Source organism: Pezoporus occidentalis, unplaced genomic scaffold, assembly GCF_034315485.1.
Source record: "Pezoporus occidentalis ecotype Australia unplaced genomic scaffold, CSIRO_AGI_Poc_V1 ctg426, whole genome shotgun sequence".
NCBI classification, from domain to species: domain Eukaryota; kingdom Metazoa; phylum Chordata; class Aves; order Psittaciformes; family Psittacidae; genus Pezoporus; species Pezoporus occidentalis.
The window spans coordinates 66,171-90,037 of NW_026915754.1; the positions used below are offsets into that span (position 1 = coordinate 66,171).

Below are 23,867 nucleotides of genomic sequence, written 5' to 3' on the forward strand. Positions count from 1 at the left end.
TAAGTGCCTTGAAAATCCATTTTTCTGTGTAGCTGAAGAAATGCATTTGAAACTAAATAGTGTGTTCAGATTTGGGTTCTTCTTGGTCTATTGTCAGTGATCCCTTTGAAGCTAGTTTTCTTCTATTAATGTAATTCCATATATCAGAAGACTAGTCTCAATTGTTATTTGAGGCATCTGAATAAAAAGCATGATACCAATGCTAGCATGTTACAGGTAAGCAGTAACACAAAATGAAATTAAAATTCAAAAGTTTTGGAAAAAGTATTCATTATCTGTATTTCTTCCTCAGCTCTTCTGGTTTAAAGTAATTTGTTTAACTGATCTTACAGTAACTTCTTTGTTCCTCTGTCATACCTGCTCTTTTTTTTTGGTTGCCATTTTTATATCAAAGGCATTTGATTATACATTTGAGGACTTAGGTTCTGCAGTGATTCTTCCTGCTCAGAAGAGATCAGGTCTTTCACCTTGCCATTTCTCCAGAACCATCCCAAATTTCACAGAAACAGAAGGAGCAGCTGGCAGTGGCATCTTCAATGCAGATCAACACCTTTGCTTATTGAACCAACTGAGTAATATGAACTACTGGCCTTCACATAAGACACCAGCCAACATCTGTGCTGGAAAGGAATGAAGCATCTTTTTCTTCACCTCCAAACTGCTTAGACTCTTTTTTTTTTTTTTTAAATCTTTGGCTTTATGTAAAACTCAAGGGCAGAGTGGCTTAATCCTTTGAGATTTAGGCTGCGGAGCCCAAGAGCAGAGGTATCATGACTGTTGTGGGGAGTACATCGTTTATTGCATTAACTTGTCTTGATCAAAGCATTTGGGTTGGTTCACCTCTTCATAAATGGAGAATGAATAACCTGCAAGAACATTTCTTCCAGCTTTGAATTAATTGGGTTTGTGTAGCTGGAAGCAAAAGCTTTCCTGTGGATGTTCTTCACTGGGTTTTCTTCTTGTTAGATTTAATTGTTAGCAGTTAAATATCTTGAAGTAAGTTTGTTTGAGAATTACAAAGATTATCCACTGGTCTATAGTGACTGTTGATGAATTTGGGTACAAAACAGTTTGTTTGCGTAGTACATTTTAGTATAAAACATTTATAGTATATAAAATATAAGAAATTAAATTTCATGGTTCACATGCATCTTCTCGCTCTGCATTTCAGAGGAAATATTATTTGTGATAAAAAGGACTAGAAATAGCTCTAAAGAAGCATTTTATTTTCAGATAATTTTGAATTATGTTAAATAACTGTATTCCTTTGATGGGTAGTGTTCCTTGAAGAAACTGAAAACAGCTGAAATGGCTTGATTTTGCAAAATAATCAAAAGCATACTGGTAGATCAAAACTCAGATACCAGCACTGTATTACCCAAGTTTATATGGGTATATAAAATTCTATCCAAATGCTTGTTTCTTTATTGGATTGGATCTGGACAAGTGCATTTGCAAAATGACAGAATGTTTTTTCTAATGCCTTCCTCAAGGAATTTTTTAATTAAAATAATGCTCATTTAGTTCATTAATGCATTATGTTTAGCCCAGTTCTCTTTGTCAGACTTTCTACCCTTGCCAGCAGTTCCCCATTAGAGCCATAAACTTTGTTAGACTTTTCCGGCTTCCCAAATGTATCCCTGTGAAATTTCGTGTGTCAACAGTGCTAATGATATTTGAAGAATTCTGATCATCGCTGTTTTCATTTTTTACACTCAGATTCCTAAAGTTGAGTGATAGCTCAAAGCAGCTGGAAAAGTTACCTTAGAACAGAAATATGAAGACGTTTACTTGAAGCTCATTTCAGGTGGTGTTTAAAAAATATTAATGTTAAGGTGTTTAAGCTGGTGCTAGAGGAGCAACCATGCAGGGATCACTTGTGCTAGATGCTCCTAAGTGTTTAGGATCAGTTTCTCAGCTGCACCGTGCCTGTTTAACTTCAGGGCACATGGTGGAGAGAAGTGAGGAGCACCTAAAAGTGCCTTTCGTTGTCACATTGCACAGTACAGGGGGAGAACCTTTGCTTTGCCAGTTTTGGAAGGTGGCCCTGAGGCTTCATGTCTGAGGGAGGAGAAGAGATGCTCCTTTGAGTCAGCTTCCCCAGAGCTGGCAGTACTCTTCCCCTACCACAGCAACAGGGAGAGTTGTCATGGGGAAGCAGTAGATGTAGCTAGACATCACGGCTCTCCTTTCTGTTTGGCGTGGGTGGCTCTTCAGTTCCTTTCACCAGATTTTACTGAAGAGCCTTCTGACTAAATTGTCTCTTATACATTGTTGTGATAACCTTGTCAGTTCTGTTCATAGAAATGCTTTTGATGGTGGAAATTTTTGAGTTTGCAGCTTGGCTAAAGAGGTGGTTGTGTTTCTCAGCTCTTCTGTTCTGTGTTGCAGTCACTGCTTTTTCACTAAGTGTTTCATGCACACATGGTCCAGATGAAGCCAACTAGGTGTTGTGAAAACATCTGGCTGGATGTTTAGAGGAAAGCATTTGCCATGACCCTGTGTCCAACCTGGAAATAATCACTACAGCATGCATGTGTGCAAGAGGAGGGCTCTGTGAGTTCAGAGTCCACAACTATTGCCTCTTTTAGTGCTGCACAGGCTTTTCCCTACTTGTGGGGTATTTAAAAGGTCATTGTGGTTTTGTGATCCTTCCCTCCTCCTAGCTTTACAAACTTACCTAATGCAGGTCAGAATACATTAGAGTCCATCTTTGAAGATGTGACTGTCTTGTCTTTCACTTAGTTGGATGCCAGCCTCTGTCCTGTACTCCCACGCTGAAAACATTCAACTGTTAGGTGCTTTGAAGTTTTACTAAATTATTATCAAGGGTTTAAAAAATGGGCACATTGTATCATTTTCAGAGTTTGTTCCCTAAGTCCTGGCCAATAACATAATGGCATAACAAACTGAAAGCTGAAAATGTTTTAATAATAAGCCCCTGCTTTCATCTGTCAAGCCAACCAAGTGGAGAATGTAGATGATCGTAGGATTATTTGACAGCTATTGGGGAAGCATCTTTATCAATTATTGGCAGAGCAGAAGGCTCAAATTGGCATTTAACACTTCATGGTAGCTTGGAAAACACAAGTAAGCCATACTGCGCATCTAAATGTGCAAGTTCTCCTTCAATGAAATAAGGATTGAGACCAAACAGTTTTTCGGGCTGTGTCTTTAGTTTTGCATAGCAGCTGTTCCACAAACCAGCATTAGCTAACTGTCCTTCCGTGTCAGCATGGGCCATGAAAATGTATTAACTACTCCTGCAAGACCCAGGGGCGTAATGAATACAGATTAGCTGCCATTCGTTCCTTTCTCCTGTACACAAGAACAAAGGCTGATCACAGTATGGAGAGGGATCGCAAGCTGTTGGGGACATGCTGGGTTAACATCCCCTAATACATTCTTGCATAAATGAATGGAGACAAAACCAAAGTGTAACTTTGCTGTTGGTGGAAGGATGTAATAGAATATCCAACTCTATTGTGATGGGGGTAGCCTGGTGTTTTGCTGATTGTGCAGAGAGTTAGGAGTTGCAGCATGTCACATTAGCAGCCTGTTTTCTGCTGCATTCTTGTCAATACCATCAAATTCATGACTGACAGCTCTGCTGCTTGCTTGAAGTTCTGCCTTCATCCCTTTTGCTTTTTAATTTATCGTGACAGAGTAGTTTTCTACTCTAATTTTGTGCTTACAGATACTTAAACCCAATAGATTGGGCAATTGCAACAACAGAAGCAACTTGTGATGGTGCTGCTGGTCAAAAGGACCTGATGGGGTGCAGTGAAATCTGTAAGGACAAGATACCTCATAGTTGCTGCCACTGTGGGTAGCTGGGTTCCTTGCATTACTGCAGTCTGACACTGCTGGGGTATTAGCATATCACTCATCTAAAAATAAGTCCTTTATAGTTTCCAAAGTACTTACAGTGCTTGTTGTAGAAAACAACAGCTGCTTTTGATTCTTTAGTAGCATTGAACACATGAACCCATGAGCTGGAATCCCTCTTGAAAAGTAAATAGGAATTATATTTAATAGGAGGAAGAAGCAGTAAACCAGGTTTGGGCATCTTTTAAATATTCAGTTTATTTCGTATCATCTGAAAATCCACAGATGTCTGTCTGCAAAGCTTAAGTAGGTAGATAACCCTGAAAGAGTAACAGACAAATATGATCCTCTGGCTTAAGACTCTTATTTGCTTCATCAGGAATGAAAATTAATGTTTCAACACTACCAGTCTGTTTTTTTCTCCATTGGCTACATTCAAGCCAAGCTTTTGACCTTGTCTTGATTTACCTCATAATAATTAGTAATAATTGTAAGAGATTTCATTTTGATATCTTTAATAATAAACTGAAGAAGCGAATTTAAAGAAAAATGGGGTTTTCTACTTTCATAATCATGAAGCTGGTTAACACTGGTTTACAGTAGAATTTGTAGATATGTTTTATACTTATTTTTGTGTGTATAGAATAGGGTCTGATGTCTGCAAATTTAGTTTGATCTTCCAGCAGTGCAATTTTGAGCGTAGTTTCTTGTAGGTAGGACTTAAAGTTACACAAATTACAAGAGCCCTGAAGCAGAAGAGAAGAAGTTATGGTAAGAAGACACAGTTACCTCCTCTCTCTGCCGAGGTAGCAAAGGCCATAGATACTCAGGTATTCCCAGCTTACTCTAAGTCAGTTTGAGTCAATTAACTCAGTTAAATTTGATATCTAATGCCTAGGTCTTATTGAAGTCATTTCATGAGAGAAAACAAAGCACACTGATGGAGAACTTAGTTTTGCTACTTTGCTGGTGGAAATGTAGTGATAAGAGAGGGAAACAATTCACCCTGGGCAGGACCATAAAGCAGTGGGGGTGTGGCCATTCCTCTGGATCCTCTTACTCCTGGATTAATTCTCTGGTATTTAAATTGCATTCTGTTTCTTATCCTTTCCTTAATTTTTACTTGAATGTTTCTCAGTCTGGCTGTTATGTTGCTACACAGACAACCTTTCTCACCTATTTTATCTCTGCTCTGACAAGTTCAGTTTTGAAGGAGTAAAGACAGACTCCTTTCTGTACTGTGCTGCCCTTCTTACTTGTAGGTGCCAAAGGTTCCAATTATGCACAAAACCTAAAATGCACAAAGAAAGAAGCAACCAGTTTTATGATCTAAGCTTGACATTCCACTTTTTTGTATCTGCCTGCAAAATAAATCCTTTTTTTCTGCTTCTCAGAACTGAGATTGAACTGTGGTTTCAGTCAGCACTGCACTGCACTGACTGGAGTGACAGCTGAGACTCTTGTCCTAGGGGGTTTCTCTCTTATATCTTCATTAGATGCATGAGAAACTTCAACCTTAAAATCAAGACCATGTTTGTGATAAAAAGAATAGAGAATGTTTGGCAAGGAAATCAGTGAGTCTTAAGACTGAGCTCCTAACAGTAGCTCTCGTGTCTGACTTGGTTCAGATAGCCATTCATCCTTGAGGAGCCCCTCTTGGGCACTGCTTAGAAGACACAAAGCAGCCTTACCTGGGTTTTGAAACCATTCTCCTTGTTCTGCTGAGAGGAGAGTCGATCTTAATGGCTTGGCCTTCACACCATTCGCTCACCCTTACGATGAGTGAGGGTGATGTGATTATATCATCCATGATATAATTACTGCATTCTACAGGCAGTCACAGCTATAATTCCTTGGCTGAAAGGAAATTCAGGTGTGTGACTGAAGTCTGTGACCATCTTCTTAAAAATAAAAATGAAGGCTGCAATCAGGAGGATTATTTCCTACACAAGGCAGTACAGATAGCTACTGAAATAGGTGAAAAGGAAGGGAAAGTTTTTGCCTTGATCATTACAAGCAATCAGTGGAACATAATGTAAATTATTGTAGGTGGGGAGAGGTGCAGAGTTGCAGGGCACTTGAGATTTAAAGTAATTTTTTTATTAAAGTTTCCTAGACTGTAGAACTGTAATTGAGTAGGGAAAGGAGAGTAATCCATCCATATTATAAGCTAAACAGTCTGGTCTTGAACATACTGAAATATGAGAGAATAATAATTAGGTGTAGAACAAAAGAGTATCTGTGCAGCTGAGAGTAAAGGAATTAACTGCATTGACAAGCCTGACACTTTCAGGCTTTTTCAAGACTAAAAATTATACTTTTAACAAAATGTTCCTATGTTTGGTGTGTCACTGTGGTATGAACAGATGTGTCAACCTCTGCCACTCTCATTTTTGAAGGATTTCTGCTTTCTGTCCCTTTTATTTCTCTGATAAAAGTTGGATATTGGTTTTGGTCTGCCAGTCTAATAATCTTGTACCAGCAGCAGAGTAATTTGAAGAAATATAGAATTATGAATACTGATTAAATTGAGTAAGGAGACACTGGAAAGCTTTGCTAGACAGCCAGCAGGTTACATGAAAATAAGCTTGTGTTTTTAATGTAACTGCAAATGAAGGATCTTGATAGAAACATTTATTTGTTCCTTCTTGTTTACGCCCAGTGTAACCAAGTAAGGTGGTTCTGAATCACATGAGGAGGGCTGTTCGTTCCATAACCACAGGTTTTCCAGCACTTCATCCTCAAGGCATTTTCAGAAGGTATTTCACAGAATCACAGAGTCTCTGAGGCTGGCAGGGAACTCTGGAAATTGTCTAGTCCAGCCTCTGTGCTCAGGGTGGAGTCAGGTGGAGCAGGAAGCCCAGCACTGTGTGCTGTCAGGTTTTGAGCATCTCCAAGGACAGAGACTTCATGACCTCACTGGGCAACCTGTTCCCATGTCCCACTACCCTTAACAGTAAAAAAACTCTTTAAAAGACATTATTTCAGTTTGTTCCCATTGCCTTTCACCACTGAGAAGAGTCTTGCTCTGTCCTCTTCGCAGCCTCCCATCAGGTATTTGTACACATTATGGTCCCCCTAAGCCTTCTCTTCTCCAGACTGAACAGTCCCAGTCAATCTCTAGTCTCCCCTATGACAGATCCTCTCATTCATTAACCATCTTCGTGGCCCTTTGCCAGGCTCACTCAGAAAGTCCCTGTCTGTCTAAACCTGGGAAGCCTGGCACTGGGCACAGCACTCCAGATGTAAATCATCAGACCTGAGTGGGGTGAAAGGATCACCTCGCTTGATCTGCTGCTAGTTCTCTTCATAGTACAGCCCAAGGATGCTAGTGGTCTTCTTGGTCAGCTTGGTAACCAGCCAAGCCACAGGGTCCTTCTCTGCAAAGCTGCTTGCCATTCCCCGGCATGTGCTGGTTTATGGAGTTATTCATGGGCAAGATTTTGCATTTGCCTTTGTTGAACTTTGTGAGGTTCTCTGTCTGGTTCGCCAGCTTGTCAAGGTCCTTCTGAATGGCAGCACACCTATGTGGTGTGTAGCCACTGGGACTAAAACCCCAGGTTTACATCATCAGCAAACTCTGCCCTGCCCTGCATTCAGGTCATTAATGGAAAAGTTAAACAGTATTAGCCCCAATATCAACTCCTTGAGTACTCCACTAGGACTTCGTGCCCCTGATCACTGATCCCTTCCCACATCCCAGCTTCCTTCTTAATCCCCGTAACTTTTGACATCCACATCAATTTCTGTCAAATTCGACAAAGCAGCAAAGTTCCTTTGCATCCAGTTCCTATAACTGTCACCAGAACTGTGAGCAGCAACAAGGAAAGGGTAGTCTGTGAGTGAGCCACCCAGAAAGTCTGCCATGCAAGCTCAGCCAGGGCTCACTCTGAAGGGATGCTGTTGGGACTGTGTGGGCACTGACCACTCAGAGTAGACCATGAGCTTTGCATTTCCTTCAGCTGGTAGCAAGGTGATCTGGGCAACCCAAGAGGGCTGCAGAAGGGTGAGGGAATGATAGAATCCCAGACTGGTTTGGGTTGGAAATGACCTTAAAGCTCATCGAGTTCCAGCGCCCTGCCACTAGAGCAGGTTGCTCCAGGCCCCTCTGTCCAGCCTGGCCTTGAACACTGCCAGGGATGGGGCAGCCACAGCTTCTCTGGGCACCCTGTGCCAGTGCCTCAGCACCCTCACAAGGAAGAACTTCTGCCTAAGAGCTCATCTCAGTCTCCCCTCTGGCAGGTTAAAGCCATTCCCCTTGTCCTGTCCCTACATACTTTTGTCCAAAGCCATTCTCCAGGTTTCTTGTAGCCCCTTTAGGCACTGGAAGCTGCTCTAAGGTCTCCCTAGAGCCTTCTCTTCTCCAGGCTGAATAGGTAGTTCTTTCTGGGAGAGAGAAGGCCAGGTTGGATGGGGCTTGGAGCAGCCTGGTCTAGTGGAAGGTGTCCCTGTCTGTGGCAGGGAGTTTGGACTGGATGAACTGTAAGGACCCTCCCAACCCAAACCAGTCTGGGATTCTACGATACTGCTGTATACATCAGTTTTTAGAGGGGGGTTGCGCAACTTATTTTTATTTTTTTCAGTACCGCTGCTCTTATGCAAACAACAGAAAGATACTGTGCCTTTAAGACTATTTATAAAGTAATTGAGGTCAAGCCTTTGAAGTTACTGCTCGTTCATCTTCAATTCTTAAATCTTAAGGTTTACAGGAAGAGTAGCTTTGTAAAACCCTTTGTAAAGTCATATAGTGTGTCTTCCTAGCTACTCTGCTAGCATACATTCTGCTCTCATTTTCATGTCTGAACATCTTATTGGATTACTTCTTAACATTGTAGTTGTGTTCAGTTTGTCTTTAAACTGCATTTCTCTTTCTCTACTTCCACTCTTCCACCTGATCTCAGAATTACTGTGATATGAAGTTTGTGAGGTCATTCCCAGGAGTTTGCCGTGGGATCCAGGATGTTGTTTTTAAAACTCATTAGCACAAGACGTATTTTGTCAAATGTGATGATTGCTACAGTACTACAGGAGTCCCTTGGTCTTTGCTGGGTTTTCTGATGCTTCATCTACAGGAGGTATGTCAGATTTCAAGGACAGCTCTCTAGACAGTTCTTTGTACAGAATGATCTAATTACCGTTTGCAAAAGAAATGCATAAAGACATTGGTAAGCTGTAATTTGACTGTTTTACTACCTTTCTCTCTTCTTAACTATTTGTGTTTCTTCATAGAATCACAGAATGGTTTTGTTTTGAAGGGACCTTAAAGCTCCAACCGCCTGCCATGGGCAGGAACACCTTCCACTAGACCAGGTTGCTCCAAGCCTCTGTGTCCAGCCTGGCCTTGAACACTGCCAGGGATGGGGCAGCCACAGCTTCTCTGGGCACCGTGTGCCAGCACCTCAGCACCCTCACAGGGAAGAACTTCTTCCTTATATCTAATCTAAATTTCCCTTCTTTCAACTTAAAGCCATTCTTCTTGGTGTCTGTTTTAGCACAGATCTCAGCTGGTTGTTCCAGTTCTTGTGTCACTGATACATCTTACTAAAAGTATGAGTAGTTGCTTTGCAGGATCATTACAACGGTCTCTCTAGGACTTGCAGCATTCCAGACCAGAGTGCCAGCCTCACCTTTCTTTTCACTACTACTTTTTGTACTGCAAACACACAGCAGAGATCTCCATCCCGGACAGCTTATTTCCATTTCTTTGACTGATTCTGTGTGTGTGTGTTTTCTCCCACTGTTCTTACAGAGTCGCAGAGTTACCAGGATGGATCTGGGCCTCCAGGAACATCTTGGGCTTTTGACTTGTGATCTAGGTCCAAGAATTTAGCGTGCAAATTAATATATTTTCATTTTCAAATTGTTCATTTGATTTGGTCAACAACTTGGTTGATGCAGTTGACTCTTAGCTCAAGGAAGGGTAGGCAACAGAAAGGCTGTTTAGTACTTGTCAGGACAGGGAGAGGCATGCCCAGATCTTGCTTTCATTATGTTGGCTTCAAGCTGGCTTTGTTAGGCCCTCATTCTTTACATTATTTGCAATTGTTTGAGTCAATGTTTTGCTTAAATAAGCATAGTCTTATCCTTGCTGTGCCATTTTATTTATTCATGTTTGAGCTTCTCTTGGACTGGGATCTGCTTTGCCTATTGTCTAACGTAAGGTTTTTCACTTAACCTCATTCCCTTGTTTCAGTTGATAGCTTTGCACCAGCCTTGACAATCCTAAGAACACTCTTCCTAATAGGAAGTAGCTGGTTCTGAACATTTTCAAGAACACTGCTGTTTATTTCTAGCAGTACAAAACTGTGACGTGATGAAAATTCAAGGGTTTTTTTAACTTTATTCAAGTGAAAGAGGAAACTCACATAGATTCCTGGATACTGACTTGAGGATCATTTCCTGATGTCATCTGCAGGGGGTTACGTAACATTGAAGAAGAATTCTAATTTGAACAGCCTGGTCCAGTGGAAGGTGTCCCTGCCTGTGGCAGGGTTTTAGGACTGGATGAGCTTTAAGGTCACTTCCAACCCAAATCAGTCTGTGGTTCTGTGATAGTTAAATGCACACACCATACAGTTCCAGCCAGTACAAGTGCCTGTGGACACCACATTTGTGGTGTAGGAGTCGATAAGCGGCAGAAGAAGCTTCTCAAGGGCAGAACTTGATCTGCTGTGTTCAAGGCTAACATTAGCTTTTCAAGCTTTTACAACACTGGAAAAGTATTTAGCCCCAAAAGGCTTTCAAACTTGACATGGTTTTTGTTTTTGAAGCTGTGTAATTTTTGCTGTGGGGTTTTTATTACTCTCTGATTACCGCTTAACTGTCTAGTTAAGAACAGCGGTACCATCCCACTCCAAAACCAGCTTTTCAAAACAATTTTCCATGGGAGTCATTGCATTTATTTATCTCTGTATTTATTGCAGTAAATCCTTCACTTCCTCGGCACACCCAACCACCCTGATTGGTGTTTGTTGCTGTCACTGAAGTTCTTGCAGCCACACTATAATGCGTACTTGTTTTTCTGCAACATTACTGCATTTAGACAATGTCACTAAGGTTTTTCTTGCATTGCCTCCCTGTTTTATGTTCTGCGTCAGTGTTACAGCCTTTGAAGCCTTTTCCCAGGGGGCATAAAGTACACTAAATGGCATGTGCAAAGGAGCCAACAGTACAGCTGCTAATTGTGGTAACAGAGGTAAATAGGAAAAACATTACTTTTTGATGCCATTAACCATCTTTCATAACACTTTGATTATGGATGGAACCTCTTTTGGGTTCAGCGAAGTTGATCAAGCTTTTGAAGTGGTTTGACTTGCTGAGGTAATGACAGAAATGTGGAACAAATGCAGATGTTTTAAAGCTTTTGTTCTACATGCTTTAGGCAGTTAAGTGGCTTAAAATGAAAGCTTTTGTTTTGCATTCTTTAAATAAATGCATGGCTTTAAAACAGAACCATACAGGAGGGTTACTGAATGCAAACAAAAAGTCTGATCTCTAAGTGAAGTTCCCCATGTGCCTCACCTGCCCAGCCTGGTTTGTTTGGATATCATTTGACTGGAGTAGAGTATGACTTGCAAAAACCCTCTCACCAGACCCAGGCAGCTCCCATTTCCACTGTGCTTATAATTTATCCATTAAGAGCTCAGATCCCAAGGACAATATCCTCTCTTGGAAATGAGTGACATCCTCGTGGGTGGAAGTGAGTTTGCAGCACAGAGGAGGTTAACATCAGTGTAATTGGGATAATTGAGGTAATTTTCTTGAAGGGTTCTCTCTATAACCCTTTCCAACAACTGTATTGACAGGATGGCCAGTGTGCCTGGCATCAGCCTTGGGCTGACCCCAGTAGCACTGGGGGGAGTGCGGGGAAACAAGTACCCAACATCAGGCACTGAATAAGCAAGCAGGCTCCATGCTGCCAAGTTCAACTCCCAGGAAGTCTTCTTTGTTTTCAGCAGCCTCGGTGAAATCATTAATGGTAATAAGCAAATTGGTCACAGGGCAAATCCCAAGTCCATAAGCACTGTGGCCATATGACCAGAGGGCTTGTGAAAGTCTCCACCAACTGTCTCCAGCCAAGCTGCTCCATAAGCCAAAGGGCAGATATGGCAAGAGGGTCAGGACCCGCATCATGTTTGATCCAAGGAAGGATTTTCTTGGGGAAGCTGCTTTGCCCTGTTCAGCTGGCTCAGTTCCCTAACCTTTGCACAAACAGGATTTAGATGTAGTTAGCCCTGGCTGCCCCAGCAGCTTTCACATGCTAATCCACAGCCCTTTCCTCTTCCAGTAACTTCAGAGGGTGCTTTTTTCCTTTATCTTTGCTTCACTGGCAAACAACAGAGGGTTTGCAGAAGCATGAGGGAAATGGTTCCTACTTAGGGTCTGAGAATCTCAGATGGATCGTGTTCAGCATGCTGATCTTTCTCGGCAACACATCTTCGACTTCTCCCCAGGGCAGTGTCCTGGCAGGCAGGTCTATTCTGTAACTTACCTATATGGACAGATACTTATCAAAAAAAGTCCCAAAACGTAGAATCATAGAATAGTTAGGGTTGGAAAGGACCTTGAGATAATCTAGTTACAACCCCACTGCCATGGGCAGAGACACCTCACACTAAACCATATCACCCAAGGCCTCGTCCAGCCTGGTCTTGAGCACTGCCAGGGATGGAGCATTCACAACCTTCCTGGGCAACCTATTCCAGTGCCTCACCACCCTAACAGGAAAGAATTTCCTCCTTATATCCAATCTAAACTTCCCCTGTTTAAGTTTTAACACGTTACCCCTTGTCCTATCACTACAGTCCCTAATGAAGAGTCCCTCCCCAGCATCCCTATAGGCCCCCTTCAGATACTGGAAGGCTGCTAGGAGATCTCCACACAGCCTTCTCTTCTCCAGGCTGAACAGCCCCAACTTTTCTCAGCCTGTCTTCATATGGGAGGTGCTCCAGTCCCCTGATCATCCTCGTGGCCCTTCTCTGGACTTGTTGCCACAGTTCCATGTCCTTTTTATGCTGAGGACACCAGAACTGTACACAGTACTCCATGTGAGGTCTCACGAGAGCAAAGGGGCAGGATCACCTCCTTTGACCTGCTGGTTATGGTCCTTTTGATGCATCCCAGGATACGGTTGACTTTCTGGGCTCCAAGCGCACACTGAATCCAGCTCATGTTCATTTTCTCATCAACCAACACCCCCAAGTCCTTCTCCTCGGGGCTGCCCTGAATCTCTTCTCTGCCCAACCTGTAGCTGTGCCTGGGATTGCTCCGACCCAGGTGTAGGACCTTGCACTTGGCATGGTTAAACTTCATGAGGCTGGCATCAGCCCACCTCACAAGTGTGTCCAGGTCCCTCTGGATGGCATTCCTTCCCTCCAGGGTATCAACCAAACCACACAGTTTGGTGTCATCAACAAACTTGCTGAGGGCGCACTCAATCCCACTGTCCATGTCACTGACAAAGATGTTGAACAAGACCGGTCCCAACACCGATCCCTGAGGGACAGCACTCGTTACTGGTCTCCAGCCGGACACTGAGCCATTGACCACAACACTTTGTGTGTGGCCATCCAGCCAGTTCTTTATGCACCCAGTGGTCCATCCATCAAATTGATGTCTCTCCAATTTAGAGACAAGGATGTTGTGTGGGACAGTGTCCAACGCTTTGCACAAGTCCGGGTAGATGACGTCAACTGCTCTGCCCCTGTCCATCAGTTCTGTAGCCCCATCTGAGAAGGCCACCAAATTGGTCAGGCAGGATTTCCCCTTAGTGAAGCCATGCTGGCTGTCACCAAGCACCTTGTTGTTCTTCATGGGCCTTAGCATGCCTTCCAGGAGAATCTGCTCCAAGATTTTGCCAGGCACAGAGGTGAGACTGACTGGTATGTAGTTCCCTGGGTCATCCATTTTCCCCCTCTTGAAAATGAGGGTTATATTTCCCTTTTTCCAGTCATCGGGAACTTCACCTGACTGCCATGATTTTTTAGATATGATGGCCAGTGGCTTAGCAACTTCATTTGCCAGCTCCTTCAGGACCACAGATGGATTTCATCAGGTCCCATGGACTTGTGCATGTTCAGGTTTTTAAGATGGTCTCGAACCAGATCCTCTCCTACAGTGGGCTCAAGGTCTTCATTCTCACAGTTGCTGCGTCTGCCTTCCAAGACCTGGGTGGTTTGGTCAGCACCTTTGCCAGTGAAGACCGAGGCAAAGAAGTCATTCAGAACCTCAGCCTTCTCCAAATCCTGTGTAGCCAGTTCCCCCAAGAGCTTCCTGAGGTGGCCCACATTGTCCTTTGTCTTTTATTTGCTATGTACCTGTAGAATCCCTTCCTGTTATCCTTAATACCCTTAGCCAAGTTTAATTCTAACTGGGCCTTAGCTTTCCTAACCTGGTCCCTAGCTTCCCGTACAACATCCCTGTACTCTTCCCAGGCCACCTGTCCTTGCTTCCACTTATTATAAGCCTCTTTTTTCATTTGAATTTTCCTCAGAAGCTCCTTATCCATCCAAGGAGGTCTCCTGGCCCTCCTGCTGCACTTCCTTCTGGTTGGGATGCAACACTCCTGAGCTTGTAGCAGGTGATCCTTGAACATCAGTCGGCAGTTTTGGGCCCCCCTGCCCTCTAGGGCTATATCCCATGGGACCTTACTAAGCAGGCTCCTGAAGAGGCCAAAGTCTGCTCTCCTGAAGTCCAGGGCAGTGAGCTTGCTGCACGCTCTTCTCACTGTCCTGAGGATCTCAAATTTGACCATCTCATGATCGCTGCATCCAAGGCTGCCCTGGAGCGTCACATTTCCAACAATCCCTTCCCTGTTGGTGAGCACGCGGTCAAGCACGGCACCTCTCCTTGTCCGATCCTCTGTTACTTGCAGAAGGAAGTTGTCTTCCACACAATCGAGGAACCTCCTGGATTGCTTGTGCCGGGCCGTACCGTCCTTCCAACAAATGTCTGGGTGGTTGAAGTTTCCTGTGAGGACAAGGGCCTGTGAGTGTGAGGCTTTTCCTCTCTGCCTATAGAGTGCTTCATCCGCAGTTTCTCCTTGATCAGGCGGTCTGTAACAGATCCCCACAGTAATGTCTCCCATCACTGTTCTCCCTTTAACCCTGGCCCACAAACTCTCTGTTGACTGCTCACCTGTCCCCAGACAGAGTTCCATACTCTTCAGCCTATCCCTAACATAAAGGGCAACTCCCCCTCCCCGCCTGCCAGGCCTGTCTTTTCTAAATAGCCTGTAACCTTCCATTCCAACACTCCAGTCATAGGAGCCATCCCACCATGTTTCTGCGGTGCCTATTATATCATACCCCTGTAGACGTGCACACATCTCTCGTTTGTTCCCTATGCTACGGGCATTTGTATAGAGGCATCTGAGCTGAGCTCCAAATGAAGCTGGCTCATTGGCTGGAGTGCCTGGCATATCTCTACATTGCTCCAAGCATTTATTATAGGTGCTGGCAACTGACTGGGTGTGTTGGACTGGAATGATGCCCCCCTCCCCCAACACATCTAGTTTAAAGATGTGAAAAACTTAATTTTTCTCTTCTTCCCCACAGATAGTCACAGTAAAAACAGCAGCGGCATTTTGGGGGTTTGGTGTTAGGACTTAGCTACCTAAAGCATTTAGTCATCATTTTGCAAAATCAGAGTCGCTTGATGTCTGGAAGTGGTGTTTAAAAGGTGAAGTAGGGAAGAGAGGCTGTGAAAATTGATGCCAAGCACAGGAGTCTGTGGGAGATACCTCTGTATAGGTTCTTCACCCCCGCTCGCTCTTCTTAGAATTTAAACTGTAATTACAGAGCTTGGAAAAGGGTTCAGATGGTGTAGAGGCTGAGCTAAATTAATCAACGGCAGGGAAATGATAACAAGGCAGGAACATGAAAAACACCTCGTACTTGAGATTTTCATGTTACTCAAAGGTTTCATTCAGCTCCTTTTTAAATGGGAGTGGATGTGGGGGGGATTGATGGGCATGAATGCTTATTATTTTCCACAAGATGGAAAAGAAATAAAAGGTCGCTTTAAATATAACTTATAGGGCTAATGGGTAAATCTACCTGGTAATTATATCCTCCCAAAGGTCTGGATGGAGCTGAGTAATGGCATAGAATCACAAACTGGTTTGGGGTGGAAGGGGCCTTACTGCTCATCCAGTTCCTACCCCCTGCCGTGGGCAGGGACACCTTCCACTAGAACAGGTTGCTCCAAGCCCTGTCCAACCTGGCGTTGTTCCTGTCATGTTCCTGGTGCTCAGAAGACCCCTTTATTAAACACTTTAAAGAAAAGGGCCTGGTAGAAATTGTTTGGAATTTAACTTTGCTGATAACTTGGATTAAAGTAGTGTTCACTGAAAATAGTGCTTTTTTATTGTTATAACACTAAAGAAGGAAGGGAAGGTACAGTTAAGTGGTTTTGTGATTTTTTTTTTTTTTTGTCTCTATTTTAATTTTACAGCATTGTAAATCTAAATGGTGTGAAGGTGGACCAGGAATTGTTTCTCACAGTATCTGGGTGGTTGTAGTCAATATCAGGGGACAGAGGCAGTACACTCTGCATTTTCCTGCAGGGAATGGCCAGTATGGCTTTCAACCTGGAGAACACAGCCCTCAAAGAGGAGGTATAGTCTCTGACACACTTGAGGGCAGAAACTGAGGTCAGTATTGTGAGTCAGAAGAAGAATACATTTGCCAAATGCAAATGTGTAAAGTGGTACCAGTAGTGAATCTATTAAAGATAATGGGCTAAATCTGTTTTTTTTTGTGTTTTTTGTTTAGTTGGTGTTGGGGGGGGGGGGGGGGGGGGGGGGGGGGGGGCGGGTTGGGGTGTGGTTTTTTTGTTGTTTTTTTTTTGTTTCTTTTTTATAGTGTAATTCTTATGTATACATTTGTTTAAAAAGAAAAAGAGAAAAAGTTTTCATTACAACTTTTCTAAACTCCTGGTAGCTGTCACAGAGACTTGGTGTTTGCTTTGCATAATGGAGCAGATCTTTCATTTTCAAATGAAAAGCTTAATAATGGACAGATAGTTCATCAGTACAACTCAGGTCAGTATAAATGATTGAAAAATCAAAGTCTCCTCTGAGAGGTGCCAAATCAGGTCAAACCCCAGTGTTCTAAAAGGTGCCTAGTACTTGAGCGCATGCTTCAATATGCTTTTAGAAACTGTAGGCCCTAATTCTCTTCTGTGCTTTTGGGGTGGCAGTTTTCCTGTTGTTTCCATAATTGTCTATAAATCCTTTCCCAAGTGCTCCTCAGAGATAAATAACTTGTGATAAATTTCTACTCTGGCCAGATACTGAGCTTGTTTTAAAATATCTTGTAGTAACAACTTTCCTGCATTTTTTTAATCTCATTGCAGTGTTGCGTGTTTTTAAGACAGCCAGTTGGGACTTCAGTGAATTGTTTGAATATTACAACAGTCAGGTTTGGTTTTGGTTTGTTTTGTTTTTTTTTTTATCTAAAGCTAATTAAATAAGGATTTGCTTTTTAATATTTTCTTAATGCAAATCATTGCACGTGTGCTATCTGGTAAGAACATGCAGTAAAAATGAAAATCATGAAACCAGTAAGCTGTTTGGAATTGATGTCTTTGACCAGAGTTCTTGCCAAAATAGACATGTATAGGTTTATCTGCTTAAAGGTTACTTGTTAAACATTTTTGTATAAACAGAACTTCCTTGTTTAAATACAAAGGAGGAATTCCATGGATATACTGCTTTAGCTTTGCAATCTGTGCAGTAACCCATTTTTCAGCTAATGATTTGTGAAATGTGTCATAGCTTCTATTCCGTACTCTTCACCCACTGATAAACTTTGAATTTCCCTTCAGTTGTTTGTGCCCATCTGTTTTTCATGGAATGAAGCAGCTATTTGGCCAGCAGTACTCATGCAGCAAGTACTTCCCACAGGGCTACTCATGTACCCTTCATTTTTCCCTCACCTCCCCACAGCTCAGAGAAAAGCAGCTTTGGGTCTGCTTTGTGTAAACTCTCCCATTTTAGATGGTTTCTTCTCATACATGAGTTTGAGAGCTGAGCATATTCAGAGCTGGGCTCCCACCGGGGTCTTGCTTATCTGGGATAGGACAGGGATCTGCAGGGGAAACACGCTGCAGCCCAGTACCTGGGACCTATAGAATACCTGTGGGATGCAGCAGTGATGCCCTTGGTTCCATGGAGCTGTGTCTGGGCTGATCTGTACCTCTTGCATCCAGCTGGTGCTGGGGGAGTACCTGCTCTGCTTTTTTTGGAGTGTGCTTAGAGTTACAGTGTTTGGTTTATTCACATTTTTATTAGTTTCTTATTCTCAGCTGATCATCTTTTTTTCCTTTAGAACGTATGGGGAAGGCATCTGTTGAAGTGTACAATCTGATACTTGCACTGTCCACTCTTGTCACTGTGCTGTATGATGGGATGGCCATTGTGCTAAGGGAATATTGGCACTGCCTGAGCTTCAGCTTCATGCTGACCATGAGGCCAGTGCCTGATTTCAAGAGAGTCCCTGAGTGTCTCTTGCACAGAGGAGCTCTGTTTCCTGGCTTAGCCCCAGACCTTTCCACCCTAAACCAGGCAAGGCTGCAGGTACTGCTCCTACACGGAAACCCAAGCCTCATTCCTCCTCACCACTCAGCACATTTCCCAAGAGCACAAGAGCAGTTTTGTCCTCCTCTGACTCCATATTTCATATCTTGAAACTTGTGAAGAATATAGTATTGATGAAGGGCAAATGATAGGAGTTAGAAATTAGATTTCCCTTTAGAAATGCTCCTCCAGATGGCCTAGCAGAGCTTAATGACTGTTTCTGATGACGTTTCATGTCTTACAGCATCAGTACTTGTGTAGTAGAATGTTACAGCCAACCCTCTCCCTCTTCATCATGACCTGGTGACCTTGATATGGGAAACAACTTCAGCATAGAGGCAGCAGCTGTGCCTCTGGCCAAACTAGCAGTGAGACGTGATCCAGGTCCAGAGAGATGTGGCAAAGCAACCACCACCAGCAGCTAGACAAGCATTCTGGCAAGATCATACATGGTCATTAAGATGAACTGCTTTACTGGGGCATATTTCCAGCAGCAAACCTTGCGACTCTTCCCCCTCTCATCAGTGTCTATTTTGGCATCAAAGGGTGGTTGAGGCACAGGGCACTAATGCAGATCTGGGGTTGGGTACAGTTCTTTGGAGTCTCCAGCAGAAAGGATCAAGAAGCTCCATTCAAGTGGGTAGACTCGTTATTTTTAATAAAAGTGGGTGTTTTGCAAAACCGGCCTCTGGCCCATCTTTCTAGTAGTCCTACACTTAGGAGGTGTCCTTGAAAGGAAGTTAAGAGAGGGTAAAATGCAATGCTTTGTTCTTTGCCTTAGCATTCCTAGCAGAATTTTGTATGTGCCTCTTCATAATGCAGGATATGTGCTGCTCTGATTAATTTTTATGCTTCTGATTATTCAGTACTGCACATAAACAGATGTGCACATAGAAAAGTGCCCCCTGGTAATGAGGAACTGTTAAGCCATATGGCATGTGAAGATGGAGTATTACAGCTATGGGATGAAAACCTCCTGTTCAGGACTAGGTTCACATACAGCGAGTATCATGTTAATACATTCTTGCCAATGCTGTCAGCCCCTTCATCTGGCGAGTCAGCCCAAGTGACAGCATGGATTTCTGGAGCCTTCCTGCTTTGCTGAGGTCCTGCTTCTGTTAAAACACTGATGAGAGCACATCTTCCATTTGAAAATCTCGTAAAGATACATGTGAAAAAGAGGAGTGTGGCCTGAGCTGTCTGTACTGCGCTGCTCTTGGATGTTAATACAGCAAAGATGTAGTTGGCCCTGTTGCATGTCCAGTGGTTTTTCTTAGCCGGAAAGATCGATGGTATTGCTAATGTGGTTTTTGTGTTCTTGTAGCTAGTAACCTTTTATTTAGCTTTATATCCCAGTAACAGGATGAGTTCAAAAGGCTTCACTTATCAGTTACAGTGTTGTTAATGACATGCTCTGATGTTGTGTGCCTGTTGCTGCTGCGAGCCATCAGTCTATAATACTGAGCACATCCACCATATGCAGTAAAATAGAGCTTTCCAGCATTGTTTGCCATTATGAGTAATTATTCTGAGTAATTAATATGAGTTTGTATCAAGATAGTCCAAAATGTACCAGAGCTGAAAACTTCATTGTGAGAGTAGTGATGCTCCATTCCTGGCAGTGTTCAAGGCCAGGTTGGACGCAGCTTGGAGCAACCTGCTCTAGTGGAAGGTGTCCCTGCCTGTGGCAGGGGGGTGGAACTCTGGGCATCCACAACTTCTCTGGGCACCCTCTGCCAGCACCTCACCACCCTCATAGTGAAGAGTTTCTTCCTAATGTCTAATCTCAATCCCCCCTCTGTCAGTTTAAAGCCATTCCCCCCTTGTCCTGTCCCTACATGCCCTTGTCAAAGCCCCTCTCCAGGTTTCTTGTCAGGCCCTTTAGGCACTGGAAGCTGCTCTAAGGTCTCACTGGAGCCTTCTCTTCTCCAGGCTGAACAACCCCAGCTCTTGGTGCATGCCCCTGTAAGGGAAGACAGCTTTTCCTACAGCTCTAAAATAAACTTCATGCTTTTCAGGACTTCTTAGTATTAGTACTAAGTCACGGTGAATATTGCAGTGCTCACCTTTATCTACTGTTAACAAAGAAGTAAACAAGACCTCCAACTCCTTGGACAGCCAACAGTCATAATTTACAGGGCATTAAACTCACAAACTGCTGTTCTTTCTGTAAATTTCATGCTATTTAGCTCTTTGCTGAGTGGGCTGTACCAGAACAGTCCATGTGTGTTCCAAGGGCATCATTTTATGTATTGGCAAGCCTGAAGATGTCAAGTTATGTCATTTAAAGCAGGATTGTCCGTTGCTGATCCCTCAGGTCATGGCAACAAGGTAAAAGCAGAGCCTTGGCTTGGTGGGCATAGTTTCAGTGCTTCTGTGGCCCCTGCTCTCCAGGCAGCTCCAGCACACCAGGACACTGTATTCAGAACCTCTTCATCCTTTGTGCGTCTTGGGGTTTTTGTGGTTTGGGGGTTTTATTTTTGAACAAACGTAAGTACATAAATTTCCCAGGTTTTCCTGCTTTATATTCTAGCAGCACACAAAACTGGGAGCTGGATATCAAGCAAAAGGCACTTTGCTGTGTGCCCCCCAACGTGTATCTGGAGCACAGACCACTCGGTGTGTTTGTGTTGGACACATTTAGTAACAGGCTGTAAGCACATGAGGCAAACATTATAGGAATGTAGCATCTCTCTGACATCCTGACTTGGACAAGGATCAAATGAGGAAAGTATGTCAGAATTTCTCTGCTCAGTATCTCCATGCTGTATAAACTGCCAGAAATGTGTGCTTTTCTATGGATACAGAGGTTTTATGATACTCTTATAGGTTTTGTGTGGAGGGCTGCAGGTGTAAGAGTGTTCCCTCTGAACCACTTTCAAAAACAAGTGATTTGGTGAGTTTTTAATGCTGTACAGGCTGTAATAAATGACAGTGATCAATTTTGTGCTGGTTATGTGCTGGCTGTGATGCTGTGTAGTTACCTAGGGAGGCCAGAATAACTGCTTGGGACAGAGCTGTCTCTTTCATCTGGTAAGGAAAGCTCCCCTTCCTTCTCTAAAATCACAGCCAGATCTTTGCTGTGCCACTAGCTGGGACCTGGCCTCCCAGCACAGGTGAGCTGCCAGACACAACTGGTGATGGCAAACTTTGTGCAGTTCAATCCCCAAAGGAATCCCCAGACATCTGCTTGCCAAGGACTAGAGCAATTGCCCGAGTTCTCATGCACAACGTTGGAAACATTGATGGACACTTGACCCTATTGCTTGCTGATGTGGGCATCCACCACTATTGCAGCCCTATGTGAGTCCCTTTCCAATATGCTTGGGGTAATTCTGACTGTGCTTCCCTCTAGGAGGACTTTCGGAATAAAGTTGAAGATTACATTAAGCGCTATGCGAGATGATGAAGGGAGATGAATGGCAGGACCATGGCTTCCACACTGGAGTTATCCTTACCTTCAACAATAACAACAAAATCAGCCTGGATTGTACTAGTCCTGTGTCCATGTTGTACTGAAGAAGAAAACTAACTTAATAACTTACCCATGTTAAAAGGAGAGTTCAACATAAATACAGCAAGAAATTGTGTATGTTGGGTGAAAAAGTTGTTTGGTTACTTTTAAAAATGTTTACTCTTCTGAACTGTACTGTATATCCTGTTGATGAGATATGCTTGAGAAGTTAAAAGAAATCACTATTGAAATTGTAATTACACTTTTTTTTAACTCTTGCCTAGTTTGGAGGGGGGAAGATAAAAACCCAACCAACCAGATGAGGTGGCGTGCTTTTAGAACACTTCAGGTTGGCAATAAAATGGTCTCTTGTGAACCAAATCACAATCCTGTTTGCCTTTGATGAGCAGAAACAACAAAGAAACAAAAAAGAAACAAAAAAAGAAACAGAAAAGAAAAAAAAAAAGCTTTCTCTACCAGTCATTCACTAAAGCTTAGAGCTTGCTAGAATGCTAGTGCTAAATGAAATTCTACTTCTGGTATTGAAATTCTTGATGATATTTAATGTTAAGGATGTTTTTGTTACACTTTTGGAATTCTCACACTGTTATTTTCAGCTCCTGCATGGGCTACAGTATTTTTCTTTTGTTCCTGTTCATTGTGTGAAGTAGTTACAAGAAATACAGGCTAATCCCTAATTTAAGTAAATGTGTAGTATTAGTAAAACTATGTACATATATAAAATATATATATATTTCTGTGAAAATATAACAAAAGGGGGATTTTTTTTTTTTTTTGTAAGAAATCTGCCTTTGGCTTTCCAATCTGGATGTGGTGAGGGAGCATCAGACACTGATCTGATGAAGGTAAATTCAAGCACCATGATCTAGAGAATACCAAATTGTGTTCTTCAATGTTCTGCACTGAAAGGGAATGACTAATAATGCAGCTGAGAACAAGAACGCACTGCACCTCTGAAACATTCCTGCACACCTGGCTTTCTTGGTGATTAGAAGGGATATGATGCTATAATTGCCTTCTCTGTAAGTAGCTGTATATCAAACACAGTATGTGTGTGAGCAGAGATCCTCCACAAGAGAGTAGCATGTACCTCAGGAATCACTTCAGAGTAAACGCTGTGAAGAGTTGCTGCCTGGTGTGGGCCAGAGCTCTGCACTGCTCCCCTGTGGATCCACTTGTGGGGTTACACAGAGGAGGTGCAATGGAACCAAGTCAAGCTTTTATAAATAGAAAAACCATAGAAATAAATGTTGGTGCAGTTTCATACAGAGCAAGTGTATGTGTGTAGTGCTCAGGTGTTGATGGTTTGTTATCCCATTATTACACTTTATTCCTTCCTACTGTTCCTCTGCAGACACTGAAGGAAATCAAAATTTATCTCCATCATTGACATGGCAGAGCTGGGCTGCAGATTTTAAGCACGGTGCCGCCTTGCTTAAAGGTTTAAGTTCTCCCTGTGCCTTTTCTCTTACAGCTTCACAGGCTCCTGTAGCTGTTACTGGAGGTCTAGGAAAGCAGATAAATTAAATGCAGGGATTGGCATGCAGGAGGAGAGCCTTATCGTGAGCTTCATCTTTGGGTTCTGTTGCCACTGTGGCTAAAATGAAACATGGATCAGGATATTATTTTAAGCAGGCAACTGTGTGAGAGATCTTTGCTGCCAGAATAGTAATGTCAGGGAAGGCAAGGGATAAAACACTCACAAAAATAGAAAGATTGGAAAATAGGTATAGATTTTGCTTGCCAAGTCAGATGTTTTTTATTCTTTTCAAGCTGAAAACGCTGAACCAGTTTGCTGTAGCAAAGGTGAGTGTTCCTTGCTGTAGTGGCACCCTGGTACTGTTGTCACCTCCCATCCTTCAACAAAATGGTGAAAGTCCCTGTTTCTTGGCTGTCATCCATGTCACTCATGCCTTGAAGCCATGGCAGTGCAAACACAGGGTGCTGCTACTTCGAGCCAGGAGGAGCTGTGTCAGGGAATGCAGC

The 23,867-nt window shown here is 43.0% G+C and overlaps 1 protein-coding gene across 10 annotated transcripts in view; it reads left to right on the forward strand.

Annotated features, from left to right (window-relative positions):
* Nucleotides 1-23,151, forward strand: part of UBE2F (ubiquitin conjugating enzyme E2 F (putative)) — an 81,143-nt gene extending 57,992 nt beyond the window's left edge. For 2 of the 10 annotated variants that reach the window (XM_062634449.1, XM_062634452.1), the window contains one exon: nt 21,762-23,151. In XM_062634449.1, coding sequence (XP_062490433.1) covers nt 21,762-21,812 — 51 coding nt within the window. In that variant the 3' untranslated portion in view covers nt 21,813-23,151. Of the gene's footprint in view, nt 1-394; nt 1,441-10,933; nt 10,988-19,228; nt 19,655-21,761 lie in introns of those variants that run through there. The other 8 variants (XM_062634451.1, XM_062634450.1, XM_062634446.1 and 5 more) reach the window with 8 other exon arrangements.
* The last annotated feature ends 716 nt before the right edge of the window (nt 23,152-23,867 follow it).